The 16,722-nt window shown below is 38.7% G+C and overlaps 1 protein-coding gene across 2 annotated transcripts in view; it reads left to right on the top strand.

The window, feature by feature from the left end:
• Positions 1-4,688: 4,688 nt before the first annotated feature.
• ATAD5 (ATPase family AAA domain containing 5) overlaps positions 4,689-16,722 on the top strand; it is a 34,905-nt gene continuing 22,871 nt past the window's right edge. For both annotated transcript variants that reach the window (XM_069602877.1, XM_069602878.1), the window contains exons 1-6: positions 4,689-5,181; positions 8,106-10,015; positions 10,994-11,090; positions 14,229-14,384; positions 15,758-15,893; positions 16,472-16,553. In XM_069602877.1, the coding sequence (XP_069458978.1) occupies positions 5,116-5,181; positions 8,106-10,015; positions 10,994-11,090; positions 14,229-14,384; positions 15,758-15,893; positions 16,472-16,553 (2,447 nt within the window). In that variant the 5' untranslated portion in view covers positions 4,689-5,115. The remainder of the gene's footprint in view (positions 5,182-8,105; positions 10,016-10,993; positions 11,091-14,228; positions 14,385-15,757; positions 15,894-16,471; positions 16,554-16,722) is intronic.

Genomic DNA, 16,722 nt, shown 5'->3' with positions numbered 1-16,722 from the left:
AGATGTCGATGTTCATTCTTGCCATCCCCTGCTTGATCACGTCCAACTTACCTTGATTCGTGAACCTAACATTCCAGGTTCCTATGCCATATTGTTCTTTATAGCACAGGACTTTACTTTCACCACCAGACACATCCACGGCTGAGAGTCATTTCTGCTTTGGCCCTGCTGCTCCATTCTTTCTGGAGCTATTCATAATTGCCCTCTGCTCTTCCTCAGTAGCATATTAGACACCTTCTAACCTGGGGGTCTTACCTTCTGATGTCACATCCTTTTGACTTTTCATATGTTGATGGGGTTCTCGCAGCAAGAATATTGGACTAGTTTGCCATTTCCTCCTTCAATGGACCACTTTTTGTCAGAACTCTTCACTATGACCCATCCAACTTGGGTGGTCCTGCACAGCATGCCTCATAGCTTCATTGAGTTACACAAGCCCCTTCGCCACGACAAGGCAGTGATCCATGAAGGAGAGTGGAACAGTAGAGAACACAAAAAGCACTAGCAAGTTCCACAAATTTTGGAAGATAGGAAGTGAAGAAGTAGTGATTGCCCAAGACTACTGCAGGAATTTATATCTGAAACTGCAGAAGAGGAACCATTGAGAAATGGGCTTACTCCCCCTGAAGACTCCAAGGAAATTCAGGCTATATATCCTTTAAAAATACTTAGTCACTTAAAAAAACCCACAACCTATATTCTGACACTCCTTAAGAATCCTATTTCCTACATTATTTTCTCCCTAGCATTTAGCTCTATCTTACCTGTATAGACCATGGGTCGCAAAGAGTCGGACACAACTGAGTAACTTTCACTCACTCATTGCCATATATTTTACTTATCTATCATTTGTATTATATATGTCTACCAACTAGAATATAAATCCTAAAAGGAGAGGAATTTTTGTCTGTTTTGTTATAGCTGCTTTGTTCACAGCTGGCATGTATCAGACACTCAATATTTATAGAATGGATGGAAGGATGAATAGCACAGCACATTATCATGAGTTATGGGACTAACTTGGGGGATATCTGTTAATACTAGAGTTAGATATTTTAGGTCCATTGCCCTAGTCCATGCATTTAGGTGATTCCTCCCTACTGCTTCCATGAAACTACATGAGATATAGATACCTCTCCCCCTAAATAGGGGTTTCCCAGGTGGCACTAGCGGTAAAGAATCCACCTGCCAATGCAGGAGACATAAGATTGATCCCTGGGTCGGGAAGATCCCCTAGAGGAGGGCATGGCAACCCACTCTAGTATTCTTGCCTGGAGAATCCCGTGGACAGATGAGGTTGGTGGGCTACAGTCCATATGGAGAAGACTGAGTGACTGAGCACCTACACATGCCCCTCAATAGACTGGAGAAACCAAGTGCTCCAGAGAAAAGATCTCCACCTCTTAATACTAGGAAATCCCTCAGTGAAAATGCCAGTTCATCTTCTCAGTCATCCACGAATGAGTCCTGCCCATGCTGAAAAACTTCAATCAGCGTTAACAATCTTTTAAAACAGCTTTATTGAGTATAACTGATTTGCACTAAACTGCATGTATTTAAAACATGTAATGTGATTAACTTTTTCATGGGGAACCATGACCATAATAAAATAACAAACATTTCTATCACTTCCCAAACTTTCCATGTAACACATCCTTTTGTAATCCATGCCTTCTTCAACTCCTGAACACAGGCAATGATGATCTGCTTCCTGTCAGTAGAAATTAATTTGCAGCTTCTTAAATTTTAGAAAAATAGAATCATGCAGTATATTCTCTTTTTTCATCTGGCTTCTTTTATTCACCAGAAGGATTTTGAGATTCATCCATGTTATTTCATGTACTGATAGTTCATTTCTTTTTACTGCTGAGTAGTATTCCATGGATGGAGAAGACAATGGCACCCCACTTCAGTGCTCTTGCCTGGAAAATCCCATGGACAGAGGAGCCTGGTGGGCTGTAGTCCATGGGGTCACTAAGAGTCAAACAGGACTGAGTGACTTCACTTTCACTTTTCACTTTCATGCACTGGAGAAGGAAATGAGAACCCACTCCAGTGTTCTTGCCTGGAGAATCCCAGGGACGGGGGAGCCTGGTGGGCTGCCATCTATGGGGTCGCACGGAGTCGGACACGACTGGAGCGACTTAGCAGCAGCAGCAGCAGTATTCCATGGAATGGTTATGTTTATTAATTTACCTGTTGATAGGTTGTTCCCAGATTTTCACTATTACAAATAAAGCGTCTATGAACATTTGTGTACAAGTCTTCATAATTTAGGTATATTGGGAATGTGGGAGGAGAGGAAGAGTGGAGGGTGGTGTTACAAGAGAAGTAAATCCTTCACCACCATAACAGAACATTAGTGAATACTGTTTAAAATTGTTAGATCAAGAAATAGCTGTATAAAGATATTAGATTATTTAAAGATAAGCAGATACTTAGTGCTAGAAGAGTTTTGAAAGTGGTTGCCTCTGGGAAATAGAACTGGAGGTTGAAATATAAATTAGGTGTTTTTTGACTAAAAGCTTTGTGAAGCTCTTTGACATTTTTAACCAAACACAGGCATTATTTGGATGAATATAAAAGGTAATAATAATTTTTAAAAGTAAGGATTAGCCAGATGAGGGAGATAATAGAAAACAACACAGGCACATTGTAAATGCTAAATTGTCATACAAATATGACAGCTCATTTAATTGAAAATTAATAAATGCCATAAGCTCCTAAATAAATTTGTGTAAAATAGTAACTCAATATCTAAAAATAAACTCAGTGCAAATGCTTAACAACACAGCACATTTTAAATGTGTAGATTTTTGGAAGACTAAAAAGCACTGCATGCTCTGTTGCTGCTGCTGCTGCTGCTAAGTCGCTTCAGTTGTGTCCGACTCTGTGCGACCCCGTAGACGGCAGCCCACCAGGCTCCTCCGTCCATGGGATTTTCCAGGCAAGAGTACTGGAGTCGGGTGCCATTGCCTTCTCCCTGCATACTCCAGAAACCAGCAATTCCACATCTAGGTGTGTATCCTGGAAAAGCACTACTTGCGTTCAAGGAGGCAAGCATGTTCATCAACTCACTGTTTGTCTAACAGAAAACTGAAGGCAATTTAAATGGTCATCACTAAGGAAATGGATAAATAAAAGGTGCATAACTGGGTGAAATGCTTAGGAATGAAAGAGAATGAATCAAATGGACCTGTATCATGGCTAGGTCTTGAAGACAACAGAAAAAAAAATTGCTGAGTGATATTTACGTTGCTACCTTCTGTGTAAAGAAAAACAAAGCTAAAGATTTTTCTACAGATACTTTTATACGTACTTTTACATACATTTATTTATCCATATACATGGAATTCTGGCTCGAACCCGGTGTCCTGCATTGCAGGCAGATTCTTTACCGTCTGAGCCACCAGGGTAGCCCCCCAAGAAAGTCTGCAATACTATCTACCAAACAGGTAATATTGGCTGCCTTTGCGGCTAAGAGGAAGAAACTGAATTTGGGGGTGCAAATCAGAGAGACTTACAGTTTTTTTCAGTAATTTTCTAATCGATTCCTCCTCCTCCTCAGCGCCCCCAACTCTAGCTCCGCCTCCTGCTCCTCTTTTCTGTCCTAGAGCGTATTCTTATTCTACACGAGTTATAAACAAACCAAACCAAAACAACAAATAGAAGTGCAGTCTCCCTTCCTGCAAAACCTTATCAAGGTTAACAATTTTCAAAGAGAATGTAATTACCACTAATTTCATTGGAGACATTTGTACTTTTATGTTGTCCAGACAATAGCAAATACCATAATGACAGACGAAGTTACTCAACAGTTAAAATCAGTTTGCATAACCCGGTAAACAAGGTGGCTTCTCTCTCTCATTTGATTGGTCTGTTTAAATGTCTTGTGCCAGCTCTTACACATCGTGTAGTAATGCACTCAAACAAAATAAATACACTCTGTAAATTGCAAGTGTCATGTAAAAAAATGTAAAGCTAAACGTATGTATGAAAACAATACAAAAGATATATGAAATTATCGCGACTACAAACTAGCATACTACTGGTATGCAGGGACAATTCGGACACACGCCAGCCAGCTGAGGCCATGACTGTGGGCTCGTAGCTGCTCGCGCGGACAAGATCCACAGGAAGAAATGAGTTCAATTAGGACTAAAAAGTCGAAGCCACACATACACACACACACAAAATAAATAGGAAAAAGAACTGGGAAAAAAAAAAAAGAGTAGAAAGTCGAAATCTTGGACCCCCAAGTGGGCGTGTCTCGACGTAGGACGCTTGCCAAAATAACCTTTTGGTCCGAGTGAGAGGAGGATAATCAATCGTTATTCCTTTTTCGATATTTCACGAATTTTCACTTTTAAATAGGGGCTAATCTGGGGCATCAAAATATAGGGGTTTAGGGAATTCCTAGCCGTCCAGTGGTTGGGACTCCGCGTTTTCACTACTGAGGATGCCTGTTCAATTCCTGGCGGGGTAACAAAGATCTCACAGGCGGCCGAGAAAAAGTATACGGTTTTAATTTTGCCACCAACTGCCTTAGTCAAAGCACATCTTCATCCGTGAAACGGAGCGTTAGACGTTTGAAATCGGCAAACTCCCCGCTACTTTTAGATTCTCGATCAAACAGTCCCGCCTCCCGCAGGTTTGGCAAAGCAGTATTTTGGCCCTCTGGGCTCACCGTCCGCGCAGCGTCCGGAAGCAACCTAAGCTCCGCCCCCTGCGCTCCAGTCGGCGCGAAAACCCAATTGACAAGAACTCCCTCCGAAGCCCAGGGGTTGGTTCTGCGTTCGACCTGCTTTTCCCGCGGGACCGCCAGCCCCGATCACACAGGACTAGAGCGCCCGCCTTGGGGGCACCCCAAGCTCATCGACCACGCTCGAGGGTTCTCGCTGCCCGCGCTTTCTTACCGCCTCTTCCCTCGTTCAACTCGGCTGAGCTGGGCCCAGCCTCTGCGACCACCCCGGGCCGTGGGCGCGGGGGAGTCCGAGGTGGACCCCGCGGCCCAGGTCCTCTCTCCTGCTGGAGTCGGCCGCCTCCATGGCCTCCAGACAAGCCGGGCCGGGCCGCTCAAGGTCCTAGGAACTGGTATTCCGGAGAGCAGGGAGCATGGTGGGGGTCCTGGCCATGGCGGCGACAGCTGCTCCCCCTCTGGTGAAGGACTACGAGATCGAGGTGAGCTTGAGTATCTCCGTTTGTGAGGAGTGATCCCAGTTTAGAACCTATGAGGGCAAAGGAGGGACCTGGTGAGGCCCCACAGAGTTGTGACATTGTGTGCGACAATTGCTGGGGTGTATCGTTTCTTGAAGACGTGATAGGTCCTGGCAAACGTTAGGAGTGTGATGTTTGCGGGGACTTCAGGATGCCTTGTTAAGGACCAGTTCCCAGATCCTGAAATGTTGAAACTGGATATTTTGGCCTTGGTTAATGTCATGAAGGATCCCATGGTCTAGTTTGAGTTTATGATAAAGCAGCAGAGAACTTTAACGTTGAAAAGAATCTTTGAGTTCTACTTGTCCACCCAAATCCACCGGCTCTAGGAATACCGATTAGATTGCCACTACAGGAATCAAACAGAACCCTTCATTTAAAAGTCACTTTCTCATTCTTCCATAGCTTAAGATACTGCAGTTAGAAGTCCCACCTTGCCATACTGTTTTTCTCTTGTGTTCATCAAGTTTCAGGGAAATGTACTAGCAGTTGTTATAAAGAGCTTCTAACACCATGAAGTAGTGAAGTAGCATCTTAAAGTAGATGGTTGCTGTTTTTTACACCTTTTCATCTCAGGCTGGCATTCTATCTGATGTATGTATGCGCTGTATATATGTCCTTGAAGTGAGCCAAGATGTATATTCACTTATGTAACTGGGACTCTTTCTTTTTAGAATTGAGTTCTGTTGTCCACTTGTTATTAGTTGTTATGCCGGTGCTTGTTTGCTAAATCAAGGCACTTGCTCTGCTTGTCTTAGGTGTGAAAAGAAATTTTAATACTGGAATCACACAGTTCTTGCTTTTTGTTTGGGCAGTTCTCCCTTCTTTTTGTTACAGTTTCTGCTTTTTATGCCTGGCTTAGAGGGTTATTTCATAGTAATAATATTTACTGTTCAGTATTGGTAGAGTATATCAACTCTGTGATGAGGTGTTATTATCTGTATTCTGTGGATGAGAGGTTAAGTAGTAATTAAAAGTAAGTTAACCTAGGTTGTTGTTGTTCAGTCATTAAATTGTGTCTGACTCTTTGTGACCCCATGAATTGCAGCATGCCAGGGGGGCATGCCAGGGGGTCCTGGCCATGGCAGCGACAGCTGCCCCCCGCTCTGGTGAAGGACTACAGGATTCCCTGAGTTTGCTCAAACTCACATCCATTGAGTCAGTGATGCCATCCGACCATCTAAATTAGGTTAGAAGAAGTAAATTAGAAAACTAAAAGTAATTTGCTTAAGGTCCCACACTAGTAGAACCATCACTTGAACTTAGATCTGCCTAACTCCAGAGCCTATGGTATACTGCCTCTGATACCAGTTCAGGATAATAATACTAACAACTAAATAGTATTTTCTTCTACTACATTTATCACTTCATTTTAAGAGGTAAAATTTTAATCTGTCTGTAATTTATTTTGCCTTATATTTATCCAAAGGGTTAGAAATTTGCCCCAGTACTTTTTATTAACTAATTCTTTGCCCACTGACTTGAGTGCTGTTATTATCATATGCCAATTCTTAAATATCTAAGTCTTTTTGTGGTTTTCTAATCGGTTCTGTTCAGTTGCCTATTCATGCATCAGTGCTATGCTTTAATCATGATAGCTTTATAATACATGTTAATTTTCTAGAAGTATAATTTCTTGATTACTTATCTTAAAAAAAAGGTTTCTTTATTATTCTGGCAAGTTTATTCTAGCAAATGAACTGAAGGAAATTAAAAATAACGAAAAGACTGATGGAGTTTTTTTATAAGGGCAATGACTAGTGTAGGAGTCAGGCAGTAACTGTTTTAATCAGTTCAGTTCAATTGCTCGGTCATGTCTGACTCTGCTACCCCATGGACTGCAGCACGCCAGGTTTCCCTGTCCATCGGCAACTCCTGGAGCTTGCTCAAACCCATGTCCATTGAATCGGTGGTGCCATCCAACCACCTCATTCTCTGTTGTCCCATTCTCTTCCCGCCGTCAGTCTTTTCCCAGCATCAGGGTAAAACTCCACAGTACTGGAGTTTTAGTTTCAGATCAATCCTTCCAATGAATATTCAAGACTGATTTCCTTTAGGATTGACTGGTTTGATCTCCTTGCAGTCCAAGGGACTCACTCTCAAGAGTCTTCTCCAACACCACAGTTCAGAAGCATCAATTCTTCGGCATTCAGCCTTCTTTATAGTTCAACTCCCACATTTGTACATGACTACTGGAAAAACCAGAGCTTTGACTATACTGACCTTTGTCATCAAAGTAATGTCTTTGCTCTTTCATATGCTGTCTAGGTTGGTCATAGGTTTTCTTCCAAGGAGCAAGCATCTGTTTTTGTTTTAATAGCATATTAAAATACTGGAAAATCTTATTTATTTGTAGAAAATGCCCACTATAATTTTTGCTTAATTAGTAAATTTTGGGATCCTAGGCTTGTTCCCTGTGTACCTGTTTCTTGGAAATAGTTAGAATAATTTGTTTACTTTTAGCTAAAAACCCATAAAGGGAATGGAAATAATATTTATAAAGTTCCTATCATGGGTCAGACTTTATGTATTTGTATGTAACATGTTCATTGCAAATTCTGTTGGAGTGTGTGGCACTATTTGAAGGTTATTAAATGAACAGAGGCCAACAGTAATTAATGTGTTTGTACACAAATACAGTGTCCTTGAAACTTTCTATTGAAGTATACATACAGTAAAGTACACAAGTTATAATTGTGTAACTCAACGTGACATTGAGATTTGATTGTATGTTTAAGTTTAAAGTTCTTTTTCTTCCTAATATATCATGTTTATCAAGTAAGGAAGCCTTCTTTTTTAATCCCATTACATAAGATAATAAATCCATGTTTAAACTGTATAGTATTTTGCTTGAAATAAGTGCTTTTTTTCTTCTTTTAAATTGATAGGCGTGCAAGAAGCGAAGGAAAGACGATGACAGAACTTCTTGCAGAACAATCACAAAGTATTTATCACCCATGGAGAAGACTGGAGACAGGGTTTTCTCTCCACCCAAATCCAATAATATTCTGGATTACTTTAGAAAGACTCCATTCACAAATGAGAAGACTCAGACAACAAAAAAGTGCAAGACAAAGTCATCCACACCATTGCCTGCTGACAGCGGCGAAGACTCTTTGGAAATGCTCTCAAATACACAGTGTAAGAAGAGAAGAAAGAGACTAAATTTATCTCATCGACTAAGTAGTATTAAAACTGAACATAAAACTCCAATTGACATTAACAGTGATGAGAGCAAAGAAGACTGTAGTTTAGATAGCGATTTTGTGGAAAGTAGTGCTTCCGCTTTACTTGACAAGAAACATGTCGAGGTACTTGCAGAAAGTATTCAAAGTCTCAAAAAACAGTCAAGCACTGTGACCTCCAAAAAAAGTTCCAAGAAAGTAAATCCTAAACATGGGCCCTCAAAAAACGATCGCAGAACACTGAGAAAAAGGAAGCACCGAGAGGTCATAGGTCTATCTGAAAGCTTACCCTTAGCAGAGGAACTAAATCTCCTTAAAAAAGATGGTAACAATAGTAAACAGATAAGGCCTGCCCTAACTAATGAAATCGAAAGTGCTGTAAATGATGCTGAGCCTAGAGATCAAATGACTGAGATAGCCCCATTAAAGGATAGTACAGTAACCGTCTCATATGAGGAATTTTTAAAAAGTCACAAGGAAAATAAAGTGGAGCAGACACCAGACTCTACAGTGTCAATTTGTATTCCTTCTGAAACTGTTGAGGATACAGTCAGAAGTGGTTCTATGAGTGACCCTGAAACCTATGAAATTTCCCAACAGACCCGCTTTAAAACAGTCACTGTTCTCGCGCAGGTTCACCCTATCCCCCCCAAAAAGACAGGGAGAATACCCTCCATTTTCTTGAAACAAAAGCAGGTGGAAATGGAAAGTAGTCTGTCTGATCCTGAGAATGAACAGGCAGTTCAGAAAAGAAAATCTAACGTGGTTATACACGAGGAAGAACTAGAATTGGCGGTGTTGGAAACTGGAAGCTCTGATGCTGTGAAACCTAAATGCACTCCAGAAGAAAGACAACAGTTTATGAAAGCATTTAGGCAGCCAGTATCAGATACACTTAAAAATGGAGTCAAGAAGTCTTCTGATAAGCAGAAAGAGCTCAATGAAAAATCTTTAAATGAGGAAGAAAACGATAGTAATTCTAAAAAAATCGTGGAAAATCCTAATATCCAAATGGTTTCAAATCATGGCAGTTCACAGCCCCACATTGATAAAGGAAGTTTTCCTAAGGAGAAAAGTAAAACACTGAAGAAAAAGAATAAAAAAATGTTAGAGACTGGTGGTATTCCAGCTGAAAATAGAGAGGGAAATACTCAGGAAAAAGAAACAACTCTTTCCTTTAAAGAGAAGCAAAATCAGAACAGTCTTAGAATGAGTTTAAGACAAAAGAAAACAGAACTCAAAAACAGCACATTATTTAACAGGGAAAGCCTTGTTTGTGAACGTACAGCAAATGATGATCCTAAGATTTCCTCTCTGTGTAATAATAAGTCTTCAAAAAAAACCAGCTTACCAGTTAAGGATAAGGTTATACAGTCTAAAGCTGAGGCTGAAGACAGCTTGGGAAATGTTTCTACACCCAAATCAAGCAGAAGATCTGTAAGAAGTAGCAGCACGCCTGCTGCAATAATCGTCCGAGGTACTGATTCTGAAGATGCGCAAGAGGATAGTCCAGTCAAAGCTTCGACTCCAAAAGCAGCCAGCTTATCAGAGAAGCATCGCTTATATACAGCGGAATTAATCACCATACCTTCTGATTCAGAGAGTCCTATTAGGTAAAAGTTCTGTTTTGTTCTCCGGTTCTGAATATTCTGTGTAAGTTATTAGATTTGAAGGAAAAGACGTCAAGCACTGGAGAGTAGTTTGGTGTTTTTTTTCCCCCTAGAACACAGCTTATTTATAAGAAAAAGAAAACAGGGTTTCAAAAATGTGGCTTATTTTCCATACTTAAAGTCAGGCATGCTTTCAGAGGAATTCTGGATGTATTTTAGATGAGCTTTACACTCTTGTTTATCATAGTTGCTAATTCCTGGAGGAATATCCTTCAAATAAGAATTCTGTGCATTTAGCAAACATGAGATTAAAAATAAGTTATAGAACTTTAGGTAAACTGAGCCATATACTATGAGGTATATACTTGCATGCTGGTTCTGGCTAATGTAAGATTTTTGAAGTGAAGTGAAGTAGAGTGAAAGTTGCTCAGCCTTGTCCATCTCTGTGACCCCATGGACTGTAGTCCATAGAATTCTCCAGGCCAGAATGCTGGAGTGGGTAGCCTTTCCCTTCTCCAGGAGATCTTCCCAACTCAGGGATCGAACCCAGGTCTCCCACATTGCAGGCGGATTCTTTACCAGCTGAGCCACAAGGGAGACCCAGGAATACTGGAGTGGGTAGCCTATCCCTTCTCCAGGGGATCTTCCCGACCGAGGGATGGAACTGGGGTCTCCTGCATTGCAAGCGGATTCTTTACCAGCTGAGCTATCAGGGAAGATAAGAAAGATCTTAGGGACTAATTTTCTGGAAAACTTAAGATTTACAAAAGAAGCTTTATGTTTTCTAAGAGTTTAACATTGAGTTTGGCTTACATTGGAACCAGTGACTTGAAACTAATGGAGGGTTTTATTTTTTTTGTTTTGTACTTCAGAACTGTCCAGAAATTAGAGCTCTAGTTAGTTGTTTACTAAATTTAATTGAAATTCTTAGACATTATAATCATAAAAATATTTGTCAATATCTTTCTGGTTTGCTTTCAGAATGAAATTCACCAGAATTAGTACTCCAAAAAAATCTAAGATAAGGTTTAAGAAATCTGAAGCTGCTGATGAAGATTTTGAGACTCAGACTAGAAAGGTAATTGAAATATTAGGGAGTCCTGTAAGTGGTATTCTGTTTTCTAAAATAACAACCACTATTTTTGCAAGTGATACGCCAAAAGAAGATTCACATAATTCATAGACTCCTTTATGTTAACTACAACCCTTTACTGTTTTCGACTGTTCACTCTGTGAGTTAGCTTATTAAAAAATCAATATATCTTATTGTGAGATGAAAGCAATTGATAAAGATCGTGTAGTTTGCTTAGAAAAGGTGTTCTCTTTTTAAAAATTTATTTATTTATCTGTTTATTTAGGCTTGTCCAGGTCTTGGTTGCAGCATGTGGGATCTTTAGTTGGAGCATGCAAACTCTTAGTTGTGGCATGGGAGATCTAGTTCCCTGACTAGAGATTGAACCTCCACCCCCTGTGTTGGGAGTGCAGCGTCTCAGCCACTAGACCACCAGGGAAGTCCCAGAAAAGATGTTCTTAATCGCAGTTATATTCCAATCATTTTCCTTAAGGCTGGTTACAGAAATAAGCATGATTGAATTTTTGTTTTATTTCTCTAGATGAGAGGCTAAAAAGTGGGGTCTCTCAACCCTGGTACTGTTGACATTATGGGCTAGATAATTCGTTGTTGTGGGGGACTGTCTCATGCATTATAGGGTGTTTAACAGTAACCCTGGTGTCTACACGAGATGCCAGTGGCAGTCCAACTCGCCCAACATTGGCAACCAAAAATATCTCCAGACATTACTAAATATCCCCGGGAGGGAAAAATCACCCCACCCAGTTGAAAACCACTACCACTATCCTGAATGGAGAATGTGTAGGAATAGTTTAGCTGCTTTTGTGAAACAGACTGCTTATCCCCTCCGTGAAAGAATTGGATTCTCTCTTGGGTGAGTAGATACAAATGTGTGTGTGTCTAAAAAGCTACCAGGGTGATTCTAATGTAATTCTTGGGAGAAAGCCCCCTGCCACAGAAAGTTGGTATCTCCTTTGTTTTTCTTTAACAGCTGTCCTTTTTTTTTTTTTTGACAGCTTATCACATTCCAGGTATTATGCTTAGTACTCATACCATTAATCTCATGAAGTAAATATTTAGCCCTCTTTTGAAGGACAGTGGTGCCAAAGAAGGTTAAAACGTTTTTGAGAGTTGAAGTGATACACAGTGCATTTTAAGCTGGGGGCATGGGAAGAGGGCTACCAGAAGCTGATACATAGGAAGAAAGTAGAGAACTATCAGGACGGAAGTTGCTGTTACATTAGGAGTAAGTAAGAGCTGGCAGGACAGGCAGCTCGGTCTCAAAGGAGGGCATTGGAAACTATTTTTTGAGGTGATAGGATTATGGTTGATTTTAATTTCCTTCATTTTTCTGTTTTCTGTTTTTCTATAAATAAGAACTTTTAAAAACTTTAATCAGAAAAATAGCTATTAAGAAAAAAACAATTTCAAGTAATAGTAGAACTTGCCAAAATGCACGTGTTTTTTTTCCCACACATGTACTAAAACAGATCTCTTTGTTAACTGGTTCAGTGATGGAGTTGTTAATTTAAATTAAGCTGTATTATTACCCTAAGGTTTATCACCAGCCTGTCAAAACTTTTGCTACCAGAACAACAGATATCTATCACTCTACTCCTGTAAAGCAAATCCCTAACATTCCTAACCTCCTTATGTACTGAATATCCATGCCTGTTCTTTTTTATTTTTTTATGCCTATTCTCGTCAACATTTTTTAAAAAACATTTTAAAAGTTTTGAAGAAATAACAAACGTTCATTTAAAAAACACAGTAGTATATACATATAAAAATGAAAGCTTTAAAAAAATTTTTCCTTCTTATTCTGTAAGGGTAACCCACTTTGAATAGTTACAAGTTTATTAGTCCAGACGTTTTCCTGTGCTTAGAGATCGTATAATGTAAACTGTTTTATAGCTTGTTTGCAATTTGTTTTTAATACAGATATAAAACCTTACAAACTCAAAATATGGAAAACACATTATCTGGAAGATAATATTTGAATACACAGAGTCGCTTAGTACATCAGTGACAGAGCCAGACCTGCAGGGTAGACTTTGCTCTTTTCTATGCCTACTGCCCTTTCAATTTCTCTCCAAAGGATTCAGCCTAAAAGTGACTAAAAACAAAGAAAAGATGCCATGAAGATGGAAATAACCAACCATTCCAATCTGTACAGACATCTTTTTTTTTTTTTTTCTGTAATTTTTGTACACAGTCATCTTTCTGGGTGTTTTTTAACAAATGTAATTATGTTTATCTGGATAGCTTTCAAGTAAAAAAATGAAGGCAAACCAAGCATAATTAGATACACTGTAATTTCATTTCCATGGTAAAGTTTGAATGGGCGTTTTTTTGGTCCTTTATTTGGTGCGATCTGTGATTATATTTTTCCATTATGTATATATTTCGTGGATTTCAGTTTTTAGAGCACTTTCAGGCTCATAGCAAAGCTGAGCAACAGGTGCAGGTTTCCCATATAGCCTCTGCTGCCACATAGGCAAAGCCTCCCCCGTTATCAGTATCAGAATAGTGCACTGGTTATCGTTGGTGAACTTACATTAATGCAGCATTATCACCCAATGTCCATGTTTGTTTATTTATTTAAGTCTTTCCAAAAAACATTTGTTTATTTATTTAGACTTGCTTTGCAAGGGCTGTCTCTAGTTGCAGCAGGTGGGGGCTACTTTTTGTTGCGGAGCCCAGAATTCTCTTGTGGGGCCCAGGCTCTAGAGCCCTGGCTTCAACAGTTGTGGGAATGGGCTTAGTTGCTCTGTGGCATGTAGAATCTTCTTGGACCAGGGCTCAAACCCATGTCCCCTGCATTGGCAGGCAGATTCTTATCCATTCCGCCACCAAGGAAGTCCTCATAGTTTAAGTTAAGGCTTACTCTTGGTGTTGCATAATCTGTGGATTTAGATAAATGTATACTGACATGTATCCACCGTTATATTAATAGTACCATCCAGAGTAGTTTTGCTGCCTTAACAATCCCTGTTAAGGGATTGCTCTGCCTGTTCATCCCTTCCTTTTCCCCTGACAACCACCTGTCTTTTTACTCTCTCTAAAGTTTTGTCTTTTCTGTTTTTTCTGTTATTAAATATAATTTGCCAGAAACCTAAATTATTATTTCACATTTGTGTTTAGGTAAGCCGTGCTTCAAAAAATGTATCAAAAGCAAAACAATTGATTGAAAAAGCAAAAGCTTTGCATATTAGTAAGTCAAAATCTACTGAAGAAGTAGTGACACCTTTAAGGCGTTCATCTAGACATCAGACGCTTCCTGAAAGATCAGAAACAGAAGTAAGTATTACAGATATTTAGTGGTATAAATTTTGTTCTCTTCTGTTTGAAATGAGAGAAGGAAACCATTATAAAATTATAAGATAGAGTACTTGTAGGAAGCCTTGAAGTGGTAGGAAGAATATAATTTTCCATTCTTTTTTAAAGGACTTTGGCTTTCTTTTGCCCACAGAATACAATCTGAATCCTTATTGTCATTGAAGACCCTTCATACACAGAACTAGCTCCTATCTTTCCTCAAAACAACCCCCTTCCTCAAATACACACTTTTCACTGTCTTACTAAATTATTCATTTATCTCCAAAGGGTACAGTTTTAACTCTTTTCAGTTTGTAGTTTCAGCTTAAAATGTGTATTAGGTACTCAGTCCTACTGGAGGAATTCCTACTTAGATTTTAAGATCCTGCTAAATGCCACCATATTCTGTTTTTTAAAAACTACAACAACAACAATTTTATTACAGACATATAGCTTTATTAGAGAGATATAACTTTCATACCATGTAGTTTGCTGTTTAAAGTATGCAATTCAGTCATAGAGTTGTGCATCCATCACCAGATCAATTTTAGAACATTTTAATACCTCCAAAAGAACCCCCATTGTCCTTAGCTGTCACCTCCCAATCTCCCCTCCCTCAGCCCTAGCCAAACCATATAGATTTGTCTGTTCTGGACATTTAATGCAAGTGATATATTATCACATGTAATACTGTGTGATCCATTGTATCTGGCTTCTCTCATTTAGCATAATGTTTCAAAGGTTCATCCATGTTGTAGCATTAGTGTTTTCTTTCTTTTTATTGCCAAATAATACCCCATTATATGGAAATACCACATGTGGTATACGGGAATACCACAACTAACGTCCATCAGTTATTGGACGTTAAACTAGCTCTCCCTCTGTCCCCTAAACCCTGGTTCTAACCTTGATGCCATCTCTAGACTTTCATTTGTCTATGTTTCAAGGGCCTGCTCTTGCCTATGCATAGTAGATACTCAGAGATATATACCGACCATATGAGTACTTACCAAACTTCATCTAATATTTTTCTAGGATATATAGTTCTGAAAGGGGATAGCTAGAATTTTTATAGCTTGGTTGTATTGATTCTTTTATCTGGAATATAGTTTGTTAGTTGCTTCTTTAAAACAGAAAACTATGATCATAATAAATCTTTTTGATCATGTGAACTTGTATGGTGTAAGCACAGACTACTGCCATTCATATCATGTATTTTTTGTATCAAATAGTTTCTGACAGGGAGATGTATGAAATTACTAAATGTGATTTTCTTTTCTATGACTTCTAGCACTATAATCTTTTTGAAATTGTAATAACATCATGTTATTAAAAATTTTTTTTCTTATTCTTAGGACTCTCTAATAATAATAAGTTCAAGTCCTCCTAGTCCTCCTCCTGTAAAGCATCCTGAGAAAAATCAGAAGAAACTTCAGTGTCTGAATGATGTGTTAGGAAAAAAACTTAACAAGACTCCTAAAAATGTCCCTGGTAATCAGATTTGATAATATCAATGGTGAACATTAGGAGGTTTGAGGGGGATTATATAGTTCTGAATTTTAATTTAATTTAAATTTCTTGTCTTATAACCTTTTAATTATATTAAATATTTATTTTGATGAATAAATGAGTGAAGTTATAGTGTAGTTAGTAAAGAGTTTTACAAAGAGTAAGTGAGTATATTTTAAGTGATTGCATTTCTTTGTATCTATTTAGCCTTAGTTAACTTAGTGATTCTGAAAGCTGACTGATCATCAAAATCATCTGGATAAATTTAAAAAAATGTTAAATTTCTAGGTCCTTTCCTAGACATTACTGACGAAGAGTCTAGAGGTGGGTTGTGGGAATCTGTAACTTAGAAAAAAGCTTCCCAGGGAATTCTGATATTGATATTGCCAGATATCAAAATATATATATTGATATATATTTTTTCTATATAATGAGTTGAGAAACCAACTCATTATATAGAAAAATTTTAGTTAAAAAAATTTTTTAAGAGTTCTGAAAGTAATTGAAGGTAAGTGGAGATGATAAGCCTTGATACTAACCTAAGTATTTATTTTTCTAAGGAAAAGTGAAAGTCGCACCTTTATTTCTTACTAGAAAGACTCAGAAGACAGCTGATCCCACCCTTGGTTTTGATGAAAGCAGGTCAGTCTGATACAGATTTTAAAATGCCAAAATATGCTATGGAATGTACTTTGTATTCATTTACTTTGATGAGAAATATTTAAATTATCATTTGAAGCTTTAATAAGTCCATTTTAAAAGATGACAATGTTGACAATGCTACAACTGCAATTTGAAGATCTTGATCTTT

The sequence above is a fragment of the Ovis canadensis genome, chromosome 11 (assembly GCF_042477335.2).
Source record: "Ovis canadensis isolate MfBH-ARS-UI-01 breed Bighorn chromosome 11, ARS-UI_OviCan_v2, whole genome shotgun sequence".
NCBI lineage: Eukaryota > Metazoa > Chordata > Mammalia > Artiodactyla > Bovidae > Ovis > Ovis canadensis.
This window is presented reverse-complemented; position numbering and strand designations above follow the sequence as displayed.